Here is a 23,727-nt window from a genome sequence, read left to right as displayed (position 1 = left end):
AGCTGGACTCTTAGCAGTCCTAACCGCTGCAGGGCTGCTCCTCCAAGCAGTGAAAGCAGCAGCCGCAAAAAACCCCTTCTCCTCTGGAAGCTCACTCTGGTTCCACCCCCTCTGTAGATCAGCCAAGGCAGAATGAGGAACCAGAGCAGAAGTGGTGTGAAAAGAGAGGGCAAGGGAGCGGGAAGGCAGACAAGCACACGGGCAGGCAGGCAGTGCGTGAGCATCTGATCTGGGCGGTGTGCTCCCTGGACGTGGCTGTCTGGGTTAATCCTCAGCGCTGCCCCCTGAGTCAGAAATCGTCCTCAAATGCTGCACGAGGACGCGGAGGCCCAGAGACGTGATGTGATTGCCCAAGGAGGCACCCGGAGGGAACTGAGCTGGCTTTACCCCAGGTCTCCCCTGTGGTTTGGCATCCCGCCCTACCCCCCAAGGGCAGGTTGGGCACAAAGATGCCATCCCTCACTGGTCACAACCCCTTCTGTCAGCCAGACCACTTCTGTGGTATCTTCAGAAGCAGTGCAGCCTGCAGCCTCTTCAGATGAAATGAGCACACTTGGTGCCCACCAGGCAGGTGAAGCGGCAGGTGTCTGCACGGAGACTTCAAGGGCTGAGGTTTACTTTCCTGAGGTGACAGAGGACCAGCAGGAAGGAGAGGGGCTGCCTTCAGACACTCAAGGTCACAGGGAAGAGATCACAGGGACGTCTTCCCATACATTCCCTCCTGCTGTAGATGGCCAGCAGTCTGACGGCACCTAAAGCAAACTTTAAGGACCTGCGCAATTGTTAATTCCTATCTTGAGCAGGTGGCAGAGTATATTGCCTAGGGGATAATAGCATCTACACAGAAAGATGCTTGGAAAGAACAGCATTCCTGTTGCTGCCAGTTCCTTCCCGTATCACAGTTACAGGGCCTCTCACGAGCCCGGCCTCGGGGCGCCTGCCCTGGTCAGCCGGCCTCCCAGTGACCCTCTTAGGAGGCCTGGATTTACAAAACAAAGGTGAAATCAGGGATTTTCAAGCCTTGAGACCTCAGAGCACCTTCTAGCTTTCACAGTACCCTAACTGAGCTTCTTTTCCATGTATTCATTATAAATAACTTCAGATTTTTTTTAGTGAAGTAATAACATGGTCATTTACAAACTGTGATAAATGGACAAAAATAAGGTCATATGTATTCCTATAAACAAATACAACTATTTATTAACATTAAAATTTATTTTCTCTTTTCATGTACAGGTTTTTTTTTGGGGGGGGGGAATGTTTTTTGGTTTCTTTGTTGTTTGTTTGTTTGGGCCTCACCCACAGCCTAGGGAGGTTCCCAGGCTAAGGGTCCAATCATAGCTACAGCTGCCGGCCTATGCCACAGCCACAGCAACACCAGATCTGAGCCATGTCTGCCACCTACACCACAGTTCACAGCAACACCAGATCCTTAACCCACTGAGCAAGGCCAGGGATCAAACCCGCAACCCCATGGCTCCTAGTCAGATTTGTTTCTGCTGCACCATGATGGGAACTCCTCATGTATAGTTTTTTAAACATAGATGTGGGAGTTCCCTTGTGGCTCAGCAGATTAAGAACCCAACATAGTGCTTGTGAGGATGCAGGTTTGATCCCTGGCTTTATTCAGTGGGTTAAGGATCTGGCATTGCCTCAAGCTGCAGCACAGCATAGGTTGCAGATGTGGCTCGGATCCGGTGTTTCTATGGCTGGAGTGTAGACCACAGCTGCAGTTCTGATTCAACTCTTAGCCCAGGAACTTCCATAGGCCACAGGTGCAGCCCTAAAAAGAAAAGAAAAAAAAAAATCTAGGTTTAATACTGCATAGAACCAGTCCTTTCAACTTAGCGTTAACACACAGTCACTTGCCATGTCACCCATGCTCTTTATAAACATAATTTCTGGCGGCTGCATAATATGCCTCAAGTGAGCACACTTGGTTTGTTCAACCTCTCACCCCTCTGGGGCCTTTAGATTACTTCTAACTTTCCACTATTATGAATAATGCTGCACTGAAGACTTGAGGGTCTAAAGTATTTTCTGTACTGAAGATTATTTCCCTGGAATCGATTCCCCTGGGACCTTTTTAAAGTATTTCGAACATTTGTTTAACATTTTCTAGTAATGGACAATCACTCTTCAAAAAGAGAATGTTTAGGGAGTTCCCTCTGGCACCGTGGATTAAGGATCCAGCATTGCTGCAACAGGCTTGGCCTCCCATTGTTAGTGTTGTACATGGATCTGGTTCTCACTAAGACATCTGATCCTTCGTCCTTTTCTGCACAAGGCAAGCAGGAGCCTTGCATGCAGATCTACAGCCAAAGAAGAGGCTTTGATCACCTGTGTATTATGTGCCTTTTGTTTTTTACAGTTTCTGTGGGGTATGAGTATGAATCCTGCCCAGATCTGATCCTGTGGGAAAAAAGAACAGCAGTGCTGCAGGGCTATGAAATCGATGCTTCCAAGCTGGGAGGATGGAGCCTGGACAAACACCACGCCCTCAACATCCAAAGTGGTGAGTAGATTAAGTCTGAGAACTTCCATGTGCCGAAGGGTGTGGCCATAAAAAAGTGTGGAATGGAATGGAATGGAATGGAATGGAATGGAATGGAATGGAATGGAATAGAATAGAATAGAATAGAATAGAATAGAATAGAATAGAATAGAATAGAATAGAATAGAATAGGAGCTAACAGATGACTTGTGACCCTCAAAACCAAAACTCACCTAGGTATAGAAGGGGTGAGGCCAGAGGCAGAGTCCAGTTAGGAGGCTGTTGCACTAGCATCAGAGAGAAAGGCTGTGCTGGGCTGAGAAGAGCCACGAGAGACATGGGCTGCAGCTTATAGGTCACTGAAGTCATTCCCTTCGTTTCGCTGGTGGGGAGACGGAGGCCCAGGGCAGTTAGAGCACTGAGGAGATCCATGCAAGATCTGGAATCAGCCCATTAGTACCAAAATCAGCCCAGGTCTCTCGACTCTACCTCGATGTGAAGAGAGTGAGAGTCTCCCTCATGCTCCTCTGGGAAGCTTTATTGGTACCTGCTCTGTGTCAGGTTCTGTGCTGAGCACGGAGGACACAGGAGGGGAACGATGTAGTCTCCGCGCATGCAGTGGTGGAAACAGAGCCAACAGGTCAGTGCGATGCAGAATCCTGTGCTGTGCGGGGTGGACTGGGCGCCGGACACGTGTCCCATCATCTGCAAGGCAGAGGAGCTGAGCGATTCAGAGCCTGGACTCAAAGGTCTTTCCACTGCATCTGTAGGATGTCAGGCACCCCCCTGAATCCAGGGGGTGATAGCACATGTCTTACAGCGTCATTGTGGGAATTCAACCAGCAGAGTAGCGCGGCCTGTCCAGGGCGGCCTGGGTTTCCTTATGGGGGAGGCAGCCTTGGGAGATGCGTCTGGACATGGAGGCAGCGATCCGGCGTTCCCTGCAACGTCGAGGCAACCCTGTGGGCAGCCGCGGGAGAGAGCCATCTGCTGCACCATCGCTGATTCTCTCCTTCCGTCCTTGTCCCAGGCATCCTGCACAAAGGCAACGGGGAGAACCAGTTTGTGTCTCAGCAGCCCCCTGTCATCGGGAGCGTCATGGGCAACGGGCGCCGGAGAAGCATCTCCTGCCCCAGCTGCAACGGCCTGGCCGACGGCAACAAGCTCCTGGCCCCCGTGGCGCTCACCTGCGGCTCCGACGGGAGCCTGTACGTGGGGGACTTCAACTACATCCGGAGAATCTTCCCCTCCGGAAACGTCACCAACATCCTGGAGCTGAGGTAGGGGAGGCGAGGCCTTCCTCCCGGGTCCGACGGTGTCCCTTTGCTGCCCTCAGGGCCCACCTGGTGTGACCCATTGGCCTAGAGGAGGGGACAGGACAGAGCCTCCTCCGCCGCTTCCCTGAGGCTAAGCTGGGAGCTCTGGGGAGGTGGGTGCTACTTTCCATGGGGCACTACAGCAAAGACACAGTGCCCTGGGAACAGGGAGCCAGCCATCAGGTGAGGTAGGCTGTCAGCAACCAAGAACCAGGGTCCTTAGATGCCCCTGAATCTTCTGTTTCCCAGCACCGAACCGGTGGGAGTTAGTCACGTGAGTCTCATAAGAATAAAGGAAGGCATTACAGACTAGGGCCTGATGCCAGCGTTACCAAGTCTGGCCCCGCTGCTCAACATGCACGGGGGGTTCTCTGCAGCTGTGCCCGGAACTGCAGCCCCACGGGCAGTGCCTCTGTGCCACCAAGGCACGGCAGCACCGGCCGTCAGCCTCTCCTTGTCTCCCATCCTGCCCGTGAGGATGGAGCATGGCCACACTCACAGCTCCGACGGGGGCTGACATGTGGGCTCTTCCTCTGCCTCCCTCACCCGGACCTCCTGAGAACCAGAGCACTGTCACAGCTGGGGTCTCATGCGAGGCCACGGCTGGAGATCAGGGGGCCCCCCTCTCCCTCTCAGGAGAACTTGCACCAAGCTCCTCACAGCTGTTTGAGGAAATGAGACCCGCCCGTCTCCTGGGCTGGGGTCCTGTGAGCAGGACGGGCCCTTGACCTGGAAGGCCTTCCTCCAGAGTGGCCAGGGCAAGAGGAAACTCTCCCCTGTCAGGCCCTCCTCTTCGCCCAGTCTAATGATTCTGCAAGATACTGACTACGACTGCCCCAGATGAACAGGATTAAGGAGACTCAGGGAATTTAAGGAACCTGCCCAGGGTCCAGCTTGGCAGACCCAAACCCAGACGCCGTCACCCAGCTGGGCCTCACCAAAGACTTGTCACTGGGCCCAGTGAGGGCCGCTTTGGCTGAGTGCTGTGTTGTTCCCTGGAGGTGAGTGCCTGCTGAGAACTCAGTGGGCAGCACGCGTGCGAGAGGAGAGCAGGCTCGCTGGCTGACCGCTAACCACGGCTGTCACGGCCCTCAGGGCAGCGTGCTGGAGCTCACCATATGCACAGGGATGATTGACAGAGAGGGTCTTTGGCCATGAGAAGCAGCAGAAGCTCACCTTCTGTGGATTCCTAGCAAATCAGGTTTCAGGCTGAAAGAGAACCAGGCCACTAATGGGATAGTCTCTGCCTTTTCTCTCAATCTCTCTCTTTTTTTTTTTTTTTTTTTTTTGTCTTTTTGCCTTTTCTTGAGCCGATCCCATGGCATATGGAGGTTCCCAGGCTAGGGGTCAAATCAGAGCTGTAGCCACCTGCCTACGCCAGAGCCACAGCAACGCGGGATCCGAGCCGCGTCTGTGACCTACACCACAGCTCACTGCAACGCCGGATCCTTAACCACTGAGTGTGGCCAGGGACTGAACCCGCAACCTCATGGTTTCTAGTTGGATTCTTTAACCACCGAGCCACAATGGGAACTCCCCTTTTTTCTCTCTTTTATGCGTTTGAGCAGCACAGGCATCTGCCAGCGCAGAGGGGACGCGTGAATGTATTGGCTTCGGTTGGCTCCTCACGCTGACTCTCCGTTTCCTGTGCCAGGATAGAATGAGCCATGGTCTAGGGGGTCAGCAGAGAAACTAAACCTGTCCCACTCACCCTCTCTAGGCCTCCATTTTCACCTCTTTTGTATAAGAGACCCCCCTTTTCCCTGCCTCCCTCCCCTAGCTGTGGGAGAGCATGGGAGCTGGTGGGAAAGGAATGGAGTAAATCAGATTTGGCAAGAAAAACCAATGTTTTGATATGTTCTTATCTTGATGTATTTTCTTCCAGTCTTTTTTCCCAGGCATGTTTCTCTGGGTCACCCCCTCCCTTCTCACTAGAATGCATCTCCAGTTCTGTATTCTAGTCTGAGCAGAGTCAAGGTGGACCGAGGTCTGGGTGGCTTTCTGCAGGGCAGCGTGCACACAGACAAGAGAGCCTGTGTCTCTGGGACTGTGTCTTTGTACAGGGGAGCCAGTCGACGGTCCCAGGCTCTGACTTAGCCCTGGTGAAAAGCAGTGGCAAGTGTCAACCTCACCCGCTTCCCCTCTAGTGAGCCGTGTTGGTGCGGGTGAAACCATGCCTCTCCTGTGATATGTAGCTGCTTATAAGTGAGCTCACTGACAAGTAATATCCAATAAGAAATATATCAGTGTCAGAGGTGCTAAGTCTTTATTTATTATAGCATTGTACAGTACCATTGCTGTCAAGTTTTCAGGCTGCTAATAATGCTTCTAACCCTGCTGCTAACACTTCATTCTTTCTTCTATTCCCTGCTCTCCTGTCTTCTGTCAGAAATAAAGATTTCAGACATAGGTAAGCCAACCAGCGGAGAATTGCCTGTCTCTGCCTTGTTGCATGTTGGGTGGTAAGCTGCACGTGTCAATTTCCGCTCGCTCGATGGCAGACGAGTCCTGCGTGATTGGAAGTGATTGAAGTGATTGGGTGTAATCAGCTCCAATGAGAGAAAGTCATTAATAATGGGGGGGGGGCAGGTGGTGAGAGCCCGAACCCCTTTCATCTCCAGCAGGGCGCAGCAGTTCCTCTGGTAGTCTGTGGACATGACAGGCTGAGTAATGGAGGGAAATCTTTAACCTTGGTGTGGCAATCTCAACCCCAGCCTGCTTATCCTTCAGGTGGATGAGGCGATTATCCTGACTGTGTTCGGGGACTTGGGGGGGGGCCTGGAAGAAGACAGGTTCGGATCTGTGTTTCTGCGGGCATTCCAGGTGCCTCGGCTTTTGGCGGCTGGGATGCTAGGGGACCCTCCAAGAAGGTCCACCAGCAAGGACAGAATGCAGGGATTGCCAGGCCATACGGACCACCCAGTGGGAGCCGCCCCCAAACAGGAGATTTGTCACAGAGTAGATGCCTCATGTAGGCTCACAGTGACCCCGCAGCAAGCAGAAGCGGTCCTCGTCAGACACACGAGAGGAGCGTCTGCCTGTCAGCATCACCTGCCCCGTGGCACTTGTCTGACTTCCGGGTAACAGTCACCTCAGAGTCCCCTAGCCTTGAAAGTAGCCATGGCAGATGGGGATGTGGCTTGCACTGCTGCCCAGGTGGCTCTGAGTTATCCACACGTGGCTCAGATCAAAATGGCACATGGGGGGGATGCTCATTCGGGATAAGGATGGTGGAGGCAGACCCCAAGTCCAATGATTCTGTCCATGCCTTCTTAATTGGATGCAGTACTAATGTAAGAATCTGTATTATTTTAAAATAATAATAGGTAGTGTGTAGCATAGAGGGGTTAAGTGATTTACGTAGAGTAGAGCGTTCACCCTCAAATCACCCAGTGAAGCAGGTATTCATGATACATCCACTTTGAAGCTCCCCAGTTGTGTGACCTTGAAAAACTGACTTTCTCTCTCTGAGAACTTTTATTAATTTGAGGTTAATAAAATCTACCTTGGAGGTTGTTATAAAGATTACAGAGGATGTTTGTAAAGTATTTAGCATTGTGTCAGGCACAGAGAGGAGCTGTAATAATAATAAATCCTACCATCATCGTAACCATTAGATGATGATGTTGATAATGATGAGTCTCCATATTTCCCAAAAAGGAACTCAATCCTCTTACAACCACAGACACAGGTATTAAAGTAAATTAAGGAGTTCCCGTCGTGTCTTAGCGGTTAACAAACCCACCTAGGATCCATGAGGTTGCAGGTTCGATCCCGGGCCTCACTCAGTGGGTTAAGGCTCTGGCATTGCCGTGCTATGGTATAGGTTGCAGACAGGGCTCGAAGCCCACATTGCTGTGGCTGCGGCTTAGGTTGGCAGCTAAAACTCTGATTCGACCCCTAGCCTGGGAACTTCCATATGCCATGACTGCAGCCCCTAAAAAGCAAAAAAAAAAAAAAAAAAAAAAAAAGAGGAAACACATAGATGTGATTGATTACACATCAAATTAGACACTGAGCTTCCTGGCAGCCAGCATAAACAGGGAAACACAGTTGTTTTCATGGTTTACATTATCAGAAACGGGGAACTATGCCCCCACTTCTCAGAGGAGAAATATTTTTTCCTGACACTGAAACCGAAGAGAGGTTTTCATTGAGCTTTGTATGGATGCTACTGAGCTATGTAAGAACTGATATGTGCTCTCAAGTTCAGTTTTCTAGAAAACACAGAAGTGCATGTCATCTGAAGATCTTGGATGAAAACCTGGCATTTAACCTTAAAACCTCTGTTAGGTGGTGGTAACTGCCTGCGACACAGCTGGAATACAAGGGGACTTCTTTGGGAAGAGTCAGGAGCCAGGGTGCTTTGTCCAGTTGGGCTGTGTATTCGTGTGACCTTGGGCTGGTCACCTAGCTTGTCTGGTTTCCAGCTGCATCATCTACACGTTGAGAGAGTTGTGGTCTTGGGTCCCTTTTGTTCCCGATGTGTAGCAATCTTTTGATGTATCCATGGGCTGATTTCAGAGCTGGCTTCCTGCCCTCTCTCATTTCATTGTTTTCTCAGGTGCTCAAAACTATTTCGAAAGTGAGCCAAAGTGGAAGGGAAAACTGGCATTTCTTTCTGCCTTCAGTTTTCTAAGGACAGTCAGGAAAGAGAAGACCTGAGCTCTAGCTCTGAGTTTAACTGGCGCCTGGATCTTGGCAAATCCCATCCCCTCTCAGAGCTTTGGTGCGTCAGTAAATGCGAGAAATGGGAGAAAGAAATTCTAAAATTGTGTCCTCTTTGTTCATCAGCATTTACTGTTCCAGCTGTGCCCAGGAATAATGTTTGGCTCCAGGCCGGCGACCTTAGCCTGTATGTGACCCTCGGGGCAGGCTCCTCTCTTTCTTTGGCCTTTCCAGCCTCAGTGCAGCCCACGAGGCTGAGCAGGCCCAGCACGGAGACCCCCAGTCTTTTGAGGGTCTTCCTCCCTGATCTCTTCAGGGAATCAGGATCCTCACTTTTTCCCAGGCCACTTCCCGGGGGTCAGGGAGGAATCTTTGAAGCCTGTTGTTCAGAAGGACATTTGACCTCAAGTCTCCATCCAACCCGGCCACACGTATTATGCTATGAGCTCTAAGAGAGCCTTTAATTGCCTCCAAAAATAGGTTAGGCAGACATTATTAAGTATGACATACTTGTCTTTCCCCTTGTGCAATAACATAAATATTCTGGAGGTTTCTCCAGGTGACCAGCTTCCATTGATTGGGCGTCTTTATTTTTTAATGGAAAAGGCTCTCTGCTCAAAGATTGACATTCTTCATGCAATTTGGTCCTCAGAATTACCCCTTAGCCCTTTGAAGTCAGTATGTTTATCCCCATTGCTCAGATTAAAAAAAAAAAAAAAAAAACTGAGGCTCAGAGTAATGAAGTCAGTCGCCCAAGGTCACCTACCAAGTGGGCAGCAGGGCTGGTATTTGAGCCTGTCTGTGTGGTTCCAGTGCTCAAGGTCTTCCCTGCGGCTCTGAGAACCAGTGACTCGAGTTCTGTCCCTTTGCACAAGGCAGGTCTTCTTCTGTGACAGAGGGAAAAGTCTTCTCAGAAGCAGGAAATTGATTGCCTTTCTTCCCAAGAGACTCTTGGGCTCACAGCTCCTTCTAGAAGATGCCCTACATTGTCCAGAAAGAGGGCAGAGTGAGGCTTCCCTATACCTTGTTCACTTCAGGGCTGGCACTCTTTTATAGAGTCTCAGATATGATGTAGCGTCCAGAGGTACCAGGGTTATGTTTAAGGAAGTGGAAAAGAATGACGGTACTCTCTGCCCCGCCCTGCTCAGGATACTGGGGATCAGAATCGGATCAGACATGGTTCCTGTCCACAGACCCAGGCCTGGGGCTCGGCCGTAGACCACCTCCCATCTCATGCATTTACAGTTTGCAGAGTATTCTAAGCAAGGCCTCGCTCCTCCAAGTACAGACCAGCAACATCAGCATCCTCTGAGCCCTTGTTAGACATGCAGACTCTCAGGCCACACCCACAACTGCCTGCCGAGCTGAAGTTTTCATGTTAACATGCTTCACTGGGCCCATTAAAGTTTGAAAAGCACTGTTCTAAAGCTGGAGTTTCTGGATTTGGCCATTCCTTTGAGTCACCTAGCGAGATCTGAAAGGGACAGATGCCCAGACTCTGCAGATGTGATGGGTGAGGCTTTCTTTTCTTTTTTTTTTTTTTTTTAAGTTTTTCAGGTGAATCTGATGTGTAGCCATGTTGCAAGCCATCACCCTAAGATGCTTAGCAGTGGGTGTTTCCTGTGTCTAATCCCAGGGAGGCAGATAGTCCTTCACTCGCCAGTTCATAAACTCAGCAGGCCTTTCTGGAGCATCACCTCTGCACCAGCCCAGTCCTGAGCACCAGGAACTTGAAGCCGGGCCCTGCCCTCGAGGAGCCCAAGATGTCCTTGAGGGGACAGACAGCTAAGCAGAAAAGGGTCTTAAGGTGCCAGAGGTACTAAAAGTGTACTCTGCTTAGGGTTTAGTGTAGCCACACAGAGGAAGGAGGGAAAAGCAGAGTCCCAGGAATGCAGGAATGGTAGGTACTCCAGATGAGGTGGCGCTGGAGCTGAGTCCCAGGAGAGGAGTAGACACTACCAGTGGGTCAGGCAGTGGAGCCTTCTAGGCTCTGAGGAGCAACGTGGGGATATAGAAAGAACAGACTTTGGAGTCCAGCAGATCGGAGATGGAATCCATCCTGCCCCTTAGCAATTTCTGGCCCTGCTCAAGTTACTTCACCTCTGTCATTTTAGGTTTCTAAAATAGTTTAAAAAAAAAAAAAAAGTACCTGCCATCTATGGTACTTTTGATGAAAACAAGATTGTGCATAGAAAACACTAGCACAGTGTCTGGGACAAATTGGTGCCAGGAGGTGAGAACGGATGCTTCCAGACCAGCAGCAGGCCCTTCCACAGCTCTGCTCCGCGGACAGGTGATGCTGCTCCTGGGAGAAGTCCACGTGTTGCTCCAGGGGGCAGGTGGCAGGAGGATTCAGAAGTGAGTTGAAGACCGCCTAAGAGCTCTGCCAGCTGGAGAGGGCTGTTGAGCTGTATAATTTCATTTGATCCTCGTGACAAGCCCGTGACAAAGCAGAGCAGAGTCATCCTTTGAAAGCCGAGGGACCTGCCGCTTGAACAAGGGAGGTGACTTGCCCAAATTATAACCCGCATCCTATGAGTTCAAAGCTAGTCTTCTTTCTCCTACGTGCAACTGACCCCTAGACCTCAAGTGTGTCCTTGGGCACGAAAGCATGGGGCCACAGCTCTTATAGACTCTCTAGGGCAATCTCGCCAGTGCCACCCTCTTCTGGAATTCACCCATGTGAGAAACGTCACAGAAGTGGCCCTTCTCTGGGTTAGTGCAGAAAGACAGGAGCCAGAAGCTGGGGGTGGGGGCCTAATCTAAGTGCACAGCCCACCCCACCCCTCAGCTCGTTCAAGGATTCCTTTTCTGCCAAGGTGAAGAGCACGCATTCATCATGAGTGATCCAGCTCTCAGCTGTCATCAGGAAGCAGAGAGATCCAGGCTGCCCCAGCGTTACACAGCCAGACCTCAGGTCGCCCCATTTCTTCAGCCAGCATCAGTGTCATTTGGGAAGATTGATTCTGTGCTACATTATAGATTAAGGGACAGGGGCCGTTTCAAGATAAACAGGACCAACCTCCTGTTATCACCACCCCCAGAAAAGAAGCAAGAGAAAAGCTAAGTTATTTGATTGAAATCACTGTTTAAATAAAGCAAAAATGAAGGTGCCATCCACGAAAAGCAAGTTTCTGCTGTGGGCTGAATATTGGAAACACAAAAGTGAATAAAATCCCACCTCTTTCCTTTAAGTATTGACAGGATTTGGGAGATAGACACCTAAAAAAATAGCCACCACATTAGGCTAAGTGTCCTATAGCCCTGAGACGAGTAGCGATGCCTTTCCGAAGTCCTCTCTGAAAAGAAAGGTTAGGGGAAGTTTGCCAGAAAAGGTACCATTTGAGCTGATGCCTGAGGACCGAGTGGCAGCTGAACAGGCCAAGAAGGGAAGGTACTTGATGGTCCCCAGAGCAGGAACAGCAGGTGCAAAGGGGCCTGAAGGGGTGTTTGAGGGACAGGCTATCATTATGGCTGAGGACAGGGTATCTGAGAGGAAACGGCGCAAGGAGGCGGGGACAGTAGAGTGGCAGCTGAGCATCAAGGGCTTTGTGTGATGCTGGGCTGGGGAGTCTGAATTAGCCCGAAAGAAATGGGGGGTCCTGGAAGAGAAAGCGTCGGAGTGACAAGTTGGGTTTCAGGTTAGAGCAGAGCAGCCTGAGGAGGACCCAGGCTGCAGGCGGAGACCTGCCCTTTATTGAGAAGGAGGTTCTGGGACAGTGGGGTCCAGACTGGAGGGCGAGTCGGTTCGAGACGATCGTGATGTCTTCGTTGAAAACAGGAGGGAAAGCCTTGAGCCTGGAGGCCTGGGCCTGTTAGAAGCAGCCCGTCCTGAGCCACCGCCCGAAGCCAGAGACGGTCATGGTGAGCATCCATCGGGGCCAGATGAAAATCTTTGGAGAACTTGACACTGAAGATGACATGCCCCAGGCTTCTCATGTCATTCGAAACACACTCTAAAATAAAATTCTGTTTTTCAAAAGGACCCAAACCTTCCATGCCTGATGAGATACAAAATAGCTTCTTTCCAGGCTTTTCGGACCCTCTGACTTGCATCTTCCGGAGGGTATATGGTGCCCCTGCTTTGCTGGTCCTCTAGACCCTGCTCGGTCTGCATCCCAAATCCCCCAGCCCAGCGTGTGTCCCGCTGTCCAGGGAAAGTGGCCAGGGCCAGGCCATCGGGCCTGAAAAGAGGGAGATTCCTTTGAATCAGAAGACTTCCCACGGAGTTGGAATGCTAGAGACTACCAATACTGAGATGCAGTTTGAGGACCTGAAGTCATCAGGCCATGTGCAGAAACTGATAATTAGCTTCCCAGGAATTCTGAGTTCAAATCCAGTATGGCCTGGACTTGGGAGAAATTGTCAATCAGTACCACGTGGTGCCGAGACCAGCTCAGCAGGATGGGGCTGAAGAACGGGTGCTGTGAAACTTAAGGAAAAAAGTTGACATGAAACAAAACACAGAGACATTTATCTTAAGTAAAGGTGGGAAGCGGGGGACTCAAGGTCTCAGGGACCAAGAGCGCCGCCTCAAGAAACCACACTGCTTTTATTGTGCTCTGGAGGATGACATCAAGTGAGGAGGGGGCTATAGGTGGAGGATATAGTGTTTTTTAATTATTTTATAAGTTCTTTTATTATTTGAAAAGTCACTTAGCTGGTAGATGGTTAAACTTTGACCTTTAGGCATTTAGCAATCATTAGCATTTGAGTTGGCTATCTATGCATAGCATTTCAAAGAATCTTCACTGCGCTTCCCAGGAATTCTGAGTTCAAATCCAGTATGGCCTGGACTTGGGAGAAATTGTCAATCAGTACCATGTGGTGCCGAGACCAGCTCAGCAGGATGGTCTCAGCTTCCGCTTCTGCAAACAGCCTGCCTGTCTGGGGCAGCCTAGGTGTGCGCCTTGGTTCTCTTTGCTAATGCATATTCTGCTAACAACCACTCATAAACCACTTGGCCATGCGGTTCCTCTTTCTCTTATTCTTTAGAGGACATATCGTGCCTAGACCAACGCATTATGTCCTCATTCAGCTGACCCAATGAGTAACTTATGCCTTTAGGTCTTTGTTCTTAAGCTTAAGTCATTTACCAGCACTGCGACTGTTTTTCAAGCAGGAAGATGGGGTAAAGTGAAGCAGGACAGGATGGAGTTTTCAGCAAAGAGCCTAAGGAAATATTGTAGAAACCTGTCTCGTGACAATGTGGTAGCAAAATTCAGGCTTAATAATAGATACATACTCTGGAGTCCTCTCCAAAAGCCAAAGCAGACATAATGACTAGTCATTAAAATCACAGTTAGGTTTATCGAGTACCTGCTATGTATCATGCTCTATGCCAAATATTTTTCCTATATGATTTTATATAATTTTCTCAAAATAACAGCAAGGTAGCTGTTCACATCCCCATTTTGCAGATGAAGAAAATAAAATGTGAGGCTCAGGAGGGCAGATAACTGCCCCAGGGTTCAGAAGCAGCAAAAGACAAGCTAGACGTGGAACCCAAACTGACCTGTCCCCAAAGCCTGTACATTTTTTCTGCCCTGTGCCTAGAGGCAGTGCCTTCATTTCCGTAATCCGTCTGTACAGTCCTGGTCTAGCTTTGCTTTCCTCTGTCAGCACTGCGTTGTCTTTGTGGCTTTTTTCCAGAAATAGAACTATCCCCAGCCTTGTTCCTCTGTTCTGTTCTGTTCCTATTTCCTTGGGTGTCGCTGCAAATCACCAACTAATCCTGCAATTCATTTATGTCTGGCTGCTGGTGGGAGACTCCTCGGCTCCTGATAAGCATAGCGTGAGCATCATCGACAGAAGGCGGTGTTGACACTGGCTGGAGTCCCATCTGGGCGGGGACCTTAGCCAGCAGCCCCAGGATGGGGGCGGGGCTGCAGTAAAAGTGCTGTGGGGGAGGGGCTTGGTGTCCAACTCTTGAGATCCTTTTTGTTTCATTTCATTTTGTTTCTAAGTGTTTTTTTTAAGTCAGATCCGTTCATGTTTCTGGCCTGGATTTCCAGGCCACCTACAGTCAGCCTCATGGACAGTCTTTTTAAGAAAACATGGGAGTCGTGGCTCAGTGGTTAAAGAATCTGACTAGGAACCATGAGGTTGCAGGTTCGGTCCCTGCCCTTGCTCAGTGGGTTAACGATCTGGCGTTGCCATGAGCTGTGGTGTAGGTTGCAGACGCGGCTCTGATCCCGAGTTGCTGTGGCTCTGGCGTAGGCTGGTGGCTACGGCTCCAATTAGACCCCTAGCCTGGGAACCTCCATATGCCGCGAGAGCGGCCCAAGAAATAGCAAAAAAAGACAAGAAAAAAAACAAAAACAAAACCAAAAACATGTACTGAGCACCTGCTATGGTCGTGGCACCAGGCTGGCCATCAGGGTCATCGGCAAGAGGCTTTTGCATTCACGGTTGGGTGGGAGGGACAGTTAGGCCAACCACGAGGTCAGAAAAATTATTATCACCTCAAATAAGTACATTGTCCCCATAAGACTTTTTTTTTTTTTTTTTTTTTTTTTGTCTTTTTACCATTTCTAGGGCCGCTCCCGCAGCATATGAAGGTTCCCAGGCTAGGGGTCAAATCGGAGCTATAGCCGCCAGCTGATGCCAGAGCCAAAGCAACACGGGATCTGAGCCGTGTCTGCAACCTACACCACAGCTCACGGCAACACCGGATCCTTAACCCACTGAGCAAGGCCAGGGATCGAACCTGCAACCTCATGGTTCCTAGTCAGATTCGTTAACCACTGAGCCACAACGGGAACTTCCCCCATAAGACCTTTTTGCTTGGACTCAAGTAGTGCATCTCTGGCTCCCTGTGAGGAAAGCAGAAAATGCTCACCCGCTGCCGTGTCCTTGTTTTGCAGCCACAGTCCAGCTCACAAATACTACCTGACCACAGACCCCATGAGTGGGGCCGTCTTCCTCTCTGACACCAACAGCCGGCGAGTCTTTAAGATCAAGTCTACCGTGGTGGCGAAGGACCTCGTCAAGAACTCCGAGGTGGTGGCGGGGACAGGGGACCAGTGCCTCCCCTTTGATGACACGCGCTGCGGAGATGGTGGGAAGGCCACAGAAGCCACACTTACCAACCCCAGGGGTAGGTCCTTTGGCTTTTCAAACCCCCTAGGTCACCTTTACTGGGGTATTTTCCATTTCCAAAAGATATATGTGTTTGTCGTGGCAAAAAAATGTGAGAAAATACTCAGAACTCTATGGAGCGAAGTTTAAATTGTTCCAATTCTAATGCCAGTTAGCATTTCCTATCTTTCCTCCTAGTCTTTTTCCTAAGTGTTTGTGGGTATGTATTGCTCACCAGAAACAAGCCAAATGAAATCCCATTAAACAAGCTGTTTTAGTAACCTACTTATTCTCCTAAGTGATGTATCACAAATATTTCTCCGTTAAAGAGTATTCTGGATACTCACTTTTAGTGGCTATATAGTATTCCATGAAATGGTTGTCCTATTATTTATTTTTCAGTTCCCTCCTGTTGGATATTTATGCAACCTTTCGTGTCACCGTCTGATAAAAACATGGCAGTGTATCTATCGTCTTTGCACATGCTCTCCCATGCTGTTGGAGAGGTGAACTCTGAGTTTCAGTTTTGAGGCCTTCAAAAAGCTGGAGCTCTTCGTATTCACAGTCACTTTCCAGTCACTTATTCACCAAGTATTTACTGAGTCTGCAGTGCCCTGTGCTTGCATAGTTAAGTTCACTGTAGCAGAAAAATAAGACTCGAAGTGAATCACTGAGATGGGGTGGAGGGAGAGTGCTCCCTGAGATGCAGGGAGAAAGAACTGAGCATGGAAGTCCAGAGCTGGCGGAGGTCCCTGTGCCCAGGAGAGTGGGAAGGTTTTATGAAGGAGAATCCAGCTTTCATTTGAGAACCTGCAGCTTCCTTTGAAACCAAACCCTGACATCTGGCACTATTTAAAAATACTATCACTCATGACATTTTTATAGGACATCTCATGAAATGTATGAATTTTGCCCCTCAGAACAATCCTAGGAGATGGACACAGAAGATATTATTACTCCTATTTTATCGACAAGAGCCCTAAGGCTTAGACTCTGTAGGTCATTGGCTTTAGGACCTGTAGGACAGTAAACACTTGCTGATGGGTATCTGTTGACAGTGATGGCTTCTCCTCCAAAAAGCCTTCCCACTGTCCTGGGCAGCACGGGGGCCTCCCTTGGCTCTGAACTCCCATGCACTGGTCTTTGGCCTTGGATCTCAGGAAGCATTTCTCCCCCTCTCATCTAAGTGATTCACATTCAAGTCTTACTTTTCTGCTCCAGTGAACTTATCTTTGCAACAAGAGTCTACTCCATACTCAGAAGTCCCACACTGAAATTCAGACATTGCCACCTAATAGCTGTGTGACTTTGGATGAGTTGCTTCACCTCTCTGAGCCCAATTTTCCTCCTCTATGAAACAGAAATCTACTGTACAGTTGTAGTCCAGATTAGCTATTATCAAGAAAGTGAGTGCTTGCTTAGTACAGTGGTACCACAGCACAGGATAAATGTCCCATAAATAGTAATTCCTCTTCTAATTGTTACCGTGTAGCTACATCTCATACAGGTCTCATTTATATCACATCGTCTGTCTCCACATACCCGAAGTGGGCAGGCGATGACTCTGGGCTAACAGTTGTGACCTCTATGGTTCTACCTCCTAACACTGAGAGAATAGCCTGGACTTGCACACAGGGACCCTGCATTGTGATCTTGTTCTGCCAGTCCCGGCTGTGTGACCTCCTCCTCTGGGCCTCAGTTTCCCCAACGCACAAATCGGGCAGATGGTCTCCGAGGGCACTTTCAGCTGCAACATTCGGTTCTCTTAGATTTAAGACCTTTTTCCCTGAGAATTCATATTCTCTCCAGGTCTTTCTCAGTTCCTCTGTACACACGTGTTCTCCACCGTCCCTTGTACCCGCCCCCCCACAGCACACACGTCATGACAATGCAGTTTCCCCAAAGCCTGTAATTAACTCAGATAGAAATGACAAGGTGCCACGCTGTGCGGACGGAAGGAGAAAAGACATGAGTCTATTTAGCACAACAAAAGGAGAAAAAAAAGTCATTAATCAGGGGACAGCCAACTTGGCCTGTGCAGCCAACTTTGTAAACAAGGCATCGGATTGTTCCTGGAGCACTCACCAGTCCTCACAGACGAAAAGGAAGACCGACGTGGCCAGGCAGACAAGGAAGCTCCTGTCCCAGTGCCTGGAGAATGTGATTAGTTTCCATTCAGGCAGGGACAGAAGAAGGCTTCCCCTACTTTGAGGCTGTCCCGTGCTCAGCGTGAAGTCGGTCTCCAGCCCTGAACAGGCGGGAGGAACCACAGCTCCCGTAGGTGCTCATCACTCAGAGCCTCTTGGGGGTCTTAACTCCACCTTGCGGACCAGTCATAGACAGGTGGAGCCTGGGATCAAGCGCACAGCGGGTGTCCCGTTCTCCTAATTGTAAGTCGTTAATAATGACGGCAACTGTTACAGGTCAGCTATTATTATACGCCTTTTACCCATGAAGAAGCAGACTTGGAAGTAAAGTGACCCCCCCCAAGGTTATACAGCTGGGAGGCTTCATACTTCAAGGGTCTCCGCCTCCATGACGCTTTGACCCCTTCGTTCAGTTCCTGCTCCAGAGAAAACTGAGCAAAACAAAACTGACCAGAAGCTCCTTTATTTCACCCCACAAGCCTGCAGGGATTCTCTCCCTCCCTGAGTCCTGACTCATTTGCATGCCCCCCCAACCCCATCTTGTCTGGACCGTGTTTTCCCCGGGGGCACATCCTGTCTGTCTCTCAACCCCATGGCCCCTGAGCAGTTCACACTTGGATAAGGGAATGTCTGACCTGTGATTCTACTCTTGGGGTGTCAGTATCACCCGTGAGCATTTTTAAAACATGCCTCATCCCAGTCCCAGCCACCCTGTGATCTAGTATTTCCAGGAGTGAAAGCAAGCAGGTATATGTTGAAAAAACTCTCTTCCGGTGATTCTGATATACACGTCACCGGTTAAGAAGCTCATTTACTAGCGTGGTTCTCAAACTTTGATTTGTATCATCATCACCCAAGATGCTTGTCAAAAACACAGGTAGATGCTCAGGCTCCACCTGAGAAGTTCCAACCAGGCACCTGGGGGTTGCATTTCAGCAAAGGTACACATGGGTGTTCACACAGAAGTGAGAAATGACAGATGATTCACATACACAGGTGTTTCTTCACACAGAAGTGAGAAATACAGATCCAGAGCAATCCCTTCACTTCCCAGCGGACAAGGCAAATCCAGGGACATCCAGTGACGTGCCTGAGGTCACACAGCGGGTCAGGGAGAAAGTCAACAAGTGGAAGAGTCTAGCAAACAGAGGGAATGACGTTGAGTAACGGTTCTGACTTCTCCCTTCAACGTGCCTGTTTTAGAAATTAAATTCACCAGTGTTTCCTACACAAATCCAAAGGATTCCTTTCTTTAGACTCTAGACTTCTGAAATGACCAATGAAACTAAAATCGTATAGACGGGAAAAATGTGAAGGATGATTATCTTGGAAGAAAAGATAAACCGTCGTCCAATTTGATTATTATAATTACAGGTTCTTCAGAAGTAGGTTAATTTAAATACTCCACAGGGTTTTGGGTTTGATTTTGTGTTTTTGCTTTTGTTTGCTGTTTTAGGGCTGCATCCACGGCCAATGGAGGTTCCCAGGTTAGGGGTCCAGTCGGAGCTGTAGCCGCCAGCCTACACCAGAGCCACAGCAACACAGGATCCAAGCCACGTCTGCAACCTACACCACAGCTCCCGGCAGTGCTGGATCCTTAATCCACTGAGCGAGACCAGGAATCGAACCCACACCCTCATGGTTCCTAGTCGGGTTCATTAACCACTGAGCCATGAAGGGAACTCCGTGCCACAGGTTTGACACTGGACACGTTCTTCCTTACCACCAGCTCTAGCGCTTCACAAACTCCCAGACGCTATGGGTCCAGTGTCGGTGGGTGGCTGGGATGATCGGTAGAAATGGACAGAAGCAGCCAGACGGAAGGACCAGGGCCCCGGAGAATCCAAAGACCTGGGTTCTAATTCCTGCTTTGAGTCATTCACTCCCAGCCTCTGGGCGTCTGCCTCCGTGTCTTTAGAAAGGCATGAAGGAGTTCCTGTTGTGGCTCCGTGGTTAACAAATCCATCCAGGAACCATGAGGTTGCGGGTTTGATCCCTGGCCTTGCTCAGTGGGTTAACGATCCAGTGTTGCCGTGAGCTGTGGTGTAGGTTGCAGACGCGGCTTGGATCCCGCGTTGCTGTGGCTCTGGCGTAGGCCGGTGGCTACAACTCTGATTCGACCCCTAGCCTGGGGCAGGAGCGGCCCAAGAAATGGCAAAGACTAAAAAAAATAAAGAAAGGCCTGAAGCCTGTGGGGAGGAGCTAATCACATCGGAGGGGGAGGTGTCCGAGAGAATGCGGGTTGTCACCACCGCTAACGCTGAGTTCCCTGTGGTGGCTTCTCTGCCCCAGGCATCACGGTGGACAAGTCCGGGCTGATCTACTTCGTGGATGGCACCATGATCAGACGCATCGATCAGAACGGCGTCATCTCCACCCTGCTGGGCTCCAACGACCTCACCTCCGCCCGGCCCCTGAGCTGTGATTCTGTCATGGATATTTCTCAGGTAAGGAGAAAGCGCCGCCTGCTAGAGCCCTGGGCCTGCACACGCGTCCGTGGCGGGCACCCAGCCAGCCTGCCGGCTGCTCATCTCTGCTGCACAAGGCTGCTGAGCACGGCCCTGGTGCAGCACGGAGGACACGCAGATGAGGGGGGCACGCAGGGAAGTGGCCCCGGGCTCTGGGAGTTCACCGTCGGGGTGACAAGTGCGTGGCAGAGGCCGGCTCTGGGGACAGTGAAGAAATCTTCCCGAGGAGGCCTCGAAGGCAACAGAGCCTCACACAGAGTGGGTTTAAATCCGTCACCTCCTGAATTCACAGCCACTTGAACATTGCTCTCTTTCTCGACTACAAGCTGCATGAGGACAGGAATTCTGTCCATCTTTTCTGTCACAGAAACCAGGGTACCTGGTACACATAGGAGCACAACCAGCATTTGCTAAGTGATGAGCTGGTTGACTAATTGATTGAATCCCAGCTCCACCCCCAACTCACTGGCGGCGGTGGGGGGGGGGTAATCCGCTGAGGTCCTTTGAGCCTCACTTTTCATATCTGTAAAATGGAAACCATTGACACTGGCCTGGCAAGATGGCCTTGAGAGTACATGGAACAATGCCTGCAAGGCTTCTAGCCCTGCTTGGCACTCTGGAGGTGACTGATAAACAGAATTTCTAGTCCTGTTTTTCCAAAAAGTGACATTTGTGCCGGGTTTTGAAGGTGACATAGGAGCTTGATGGGTGACAGAAAGAGAGGAGGTTCCCATCAGGGTGCAGCGGAAATGAATCCGACAAGGATCCATGAGGTTGCAGGTTCAATCCCTGGCCTTGTTCGGTGGGTTAAGGATCCAGCATTCCCATGAGCTGTGGTGTAGGTTGCAGACACGGCTCGGATCCTGCACTGCTGTGGCTGTGGTGTAGGCCAGCAGCTGCAGCTCCAATTCAACCCCTAGCCTGAGAACCTCCATATGCCATGGGTGCAGCCCTAAAAAGCAAAAATAAAATAAAATAAATAAATAAATACAAAAGAAAGGAGACAAGTCACCCGAAAGGAATGGCGTAGGCAAAGGTACAAAGATGTTAATGGGCCCAGAACCTTCAAGGAATGTTGGAAAGTTGAACACTGAGCATCGGGTCTTTGGAAGGAAGGAGCAGGAGTTGAAGCAGAGGGTGTGCCTTGGGGCCGGTTCGGGAAGGACTTAACCTCAGCACACCAGTGTTTGAACCTTCTCCGGTGGGCACTGGTGTCAAGCTGGGAGAGACACAGAGGCCTGGCTGTTCATCGTGTCCCTAGTTTGTCCTATGACTTGACAAGGGATGTGTCCTTTGTTGCTGTTAGGTCCTTTGCCAGGACTGGCGGGTGCTAAGTCAGCGACTATCCAAGTTGCCAACATTAGCAAAATAAGGAAATAAGGAGACTCGAGTCACATTCAGTGGCAAATGGGCATCAGCAATGGGCACACTTAGCTTTATAAGCCCCCTTACTTCTAGGGGCGCCTGCACATGGGCCCTTTGCCTGACTGCAGACCTGCTTCCTATGCTCCGCGGGCATTGGGCAGTGGAGGCTGGGAGGCCTCGCTGGTCACACCTGCCTCGCTGCTGAATATGTATCCCGGCGCCCCTCGCCCAGAGCCTCGTCTCTTCTCATCCGGTGCTGGCGTGGTTTCCCTCTGCACCAGCTAATGTGATTGTTATACTCCAGCGTGGAATCTCTTCTCTGCCACTCGTTTTTCCAATCTGGCAGGCTTCCCCTTGCCGGCTGCAGAGTTTCCCTCTCCAGTCTGTGAGCAAAAGCTTGATCTACCCGTCAGGAAGCTGCCACGGCCTGAGGATGAGCATCCCAGTATTTTCAATTCTCAAAATGGGCCCTCTACCAGCCAGCACAGGGAGCCGAAAATTTTCCATCCGCACATTGGAAAATTGTTTAATTTTAGCTGGAGGTACGGCCAAGCAGCCGGATCAAAGGCGAGGGAGACAACGGGTCCTATGGTGTCAGAGAGGGAGGATCCAGCACTTGGATTCAGAAATCCTAGACTGAAATTTCTATGCCCTGGTCCTCACCTCCCTCGTTTGAATCTAAGCATGGGGTTCTTTTTACCAAACTTTCCAATACAGACATCAACTCTTTTTTTTTTTTTTTTCTTCCCTTGGCCATACCTAAGGCATATGGAAGTTCCCAGGCTAGGAAACAAATCCTGAGCCACAGTTGCAACCTACACCACAGCTGCAGCAACGCCAGAACTTAACCCACTGTGCCAGGCTGGGGATCCAACTCGCTGCTCAGCAGAGACCCAAGCCACTGCAAAGACAATACCAGATCCTTAACCCACTGCAGCACAGCAGGAACTCTGCCATCAATTCTTATATACACGTGTGGGAAGGGGGCCTGGCTTTTGTTCTCAGGGTGTCTTCTGTCAGGGACACACGGCTACCTTACTGGCCCATGGGAGCAGGGAAGTAAGATAGAGAGATAAGAACATAGCTCATATCCAGCACAAATGAACATCTCCTCAGAAAAGAAAATCATGGACTTGGAGAAGAGACTTGTGGTTGCCTGATGGGAGGGGGAGGGAGTGGGAGGGATCGGGAGCTTGGGTTTATCAGACACAACCTAGAATAGATTTACAAGGAGATCCTGCTGAATAGCATTGAGAACTATGTCTAGATACTCATGTTGCAACAGAAGAAAGGGTGGGGGAAAAACTGTAATTGCAATGTATACATGTAAGGATAACCTGACCCCCTTGCTGTACAGTGGGAAAATAAAAAAAATAAATAAAAATAAAAATAAAAAGAACATAGCTCAGAGGCAGGTGAGAACCCAGGAAATTGGACCATCTCCTCTGGGAAGAGACGAAGACAGGGAGGACCCGGAGGGAGGCATAGAGCAGAGAACACAGGAGACGTTGCAGGCTGTTCTCAGCTCTGCAGGCTGTGGCCACCAGAGGCACAGCGTACCCTCTGCTCTTAGGCTCCAAAATGACTTCCTGAGAACTTACTATGTGCCAGGCACTGTTAGGAGTGGGGATACAAAGATGGGCATGACTTCACTTTTCTCGTTCGGCTGTCACCATAATCCCTCGCGGTAGGTAGGTCTTATCTTCCCATTGCATAGATCAAGAAACTGAGGCTTGATGAAAGAAAATGGGCTTATAAATGCAGAGCCCTGTGCTGGAGTCCATCAGGAGTGTGGCAATGAAATTTTTTTATGCCATTACGTCCCCAGATTGCCTAGCACAGTGTCTGGCAGCTATTAATAAGGGGTTGTAACTACTCATTCTCTGCATTGCCCGAGGGGTGGGGGGCGGTGGCGAGAACTGAGCTGGCAAGTGAGGTGTTCTGACCGCAGAGCCCTCGCGCTCTCTGTGCTGTTCACCCGTCATTTATTCGTTCATCCATTTGACAGTCCATTTTTGCAAATAACTGCCACAAGGCAGTCGGCTCAGAGTGCTTTAATAAAGGCATTTAAAATGCTCCAGAGGACAGGATGAGGGAGCGCCGTTCCATCTCAGAAGCCTAGACTGTGGGAGCTGGAGGGCCCTCAGAAATTGCAGAGTCTCATCCCTCCATTGTCAGGACGGGAAACG

General features: G+C 50.0%; 1 protein-coding gene across 50 annotated transcripts in view; it reads left to right on the top strand.

Moving 5' to 3' along the window:
* Window positions 1–23,727, top strand: part of TENM4 (teneurin transmembrane protein 4) — a 2,941,714-nt gene that overhangs the window by 2,872,715 nt on the left and 45,272 nt on the right. For 33 of the 50 annotated variants that reach the window (XM_084975397.1, XM_084975384.1, XM_084975361.1 and 30 more), the window contains 5 exons: window positions 2,372–2,515; window positions 3,525–3,774; window positions 6,200–6,220; window positions 15,345–15,577; window positions 19,998–20,152. In XM_084975397.1, the coding sequence (XP_084831523.1) occupies window positions 2,372–2,515; window positions 3,525–3,774; window positions 6,200–6,220; window positions 15,345–15,577; window positions 19,998–20,152 (803 nt within the window). The remainder of the gene's footprint in view (window positions 1–2,371; window positions 2,516–3,524; window positions 3,775–6,199; window positions 6,221–15,344; window positions 15,578–19,997; window positions 20,153–23,727) is intronic. The other 17 variants (XM_084975391.1, XM_084975366.1, XM_084975403.1 and 14 more) reach the window with 1 other exon arrangement.

Source organism: Sus scrofa, chromosome 9, assembly GCF_054392235.1.
Source record: "Sus scrofa isolate SSC_HxYL_T2T_F1_AM1 chromosome 9, Sscrofa_HxYL_maternal_Yorkshire_Landrace_v2.0, whole genome shotgun sequence".
Classification (NCBI taxonomy): Eukaryota; Metazoa; Chordata; class Mammalia; order Artiodactyla; family Suidae; genus Sus; species Sus scrofa.
This window is presented reverse-complemented; position numbering and strand designations above follow the sequence as displayed.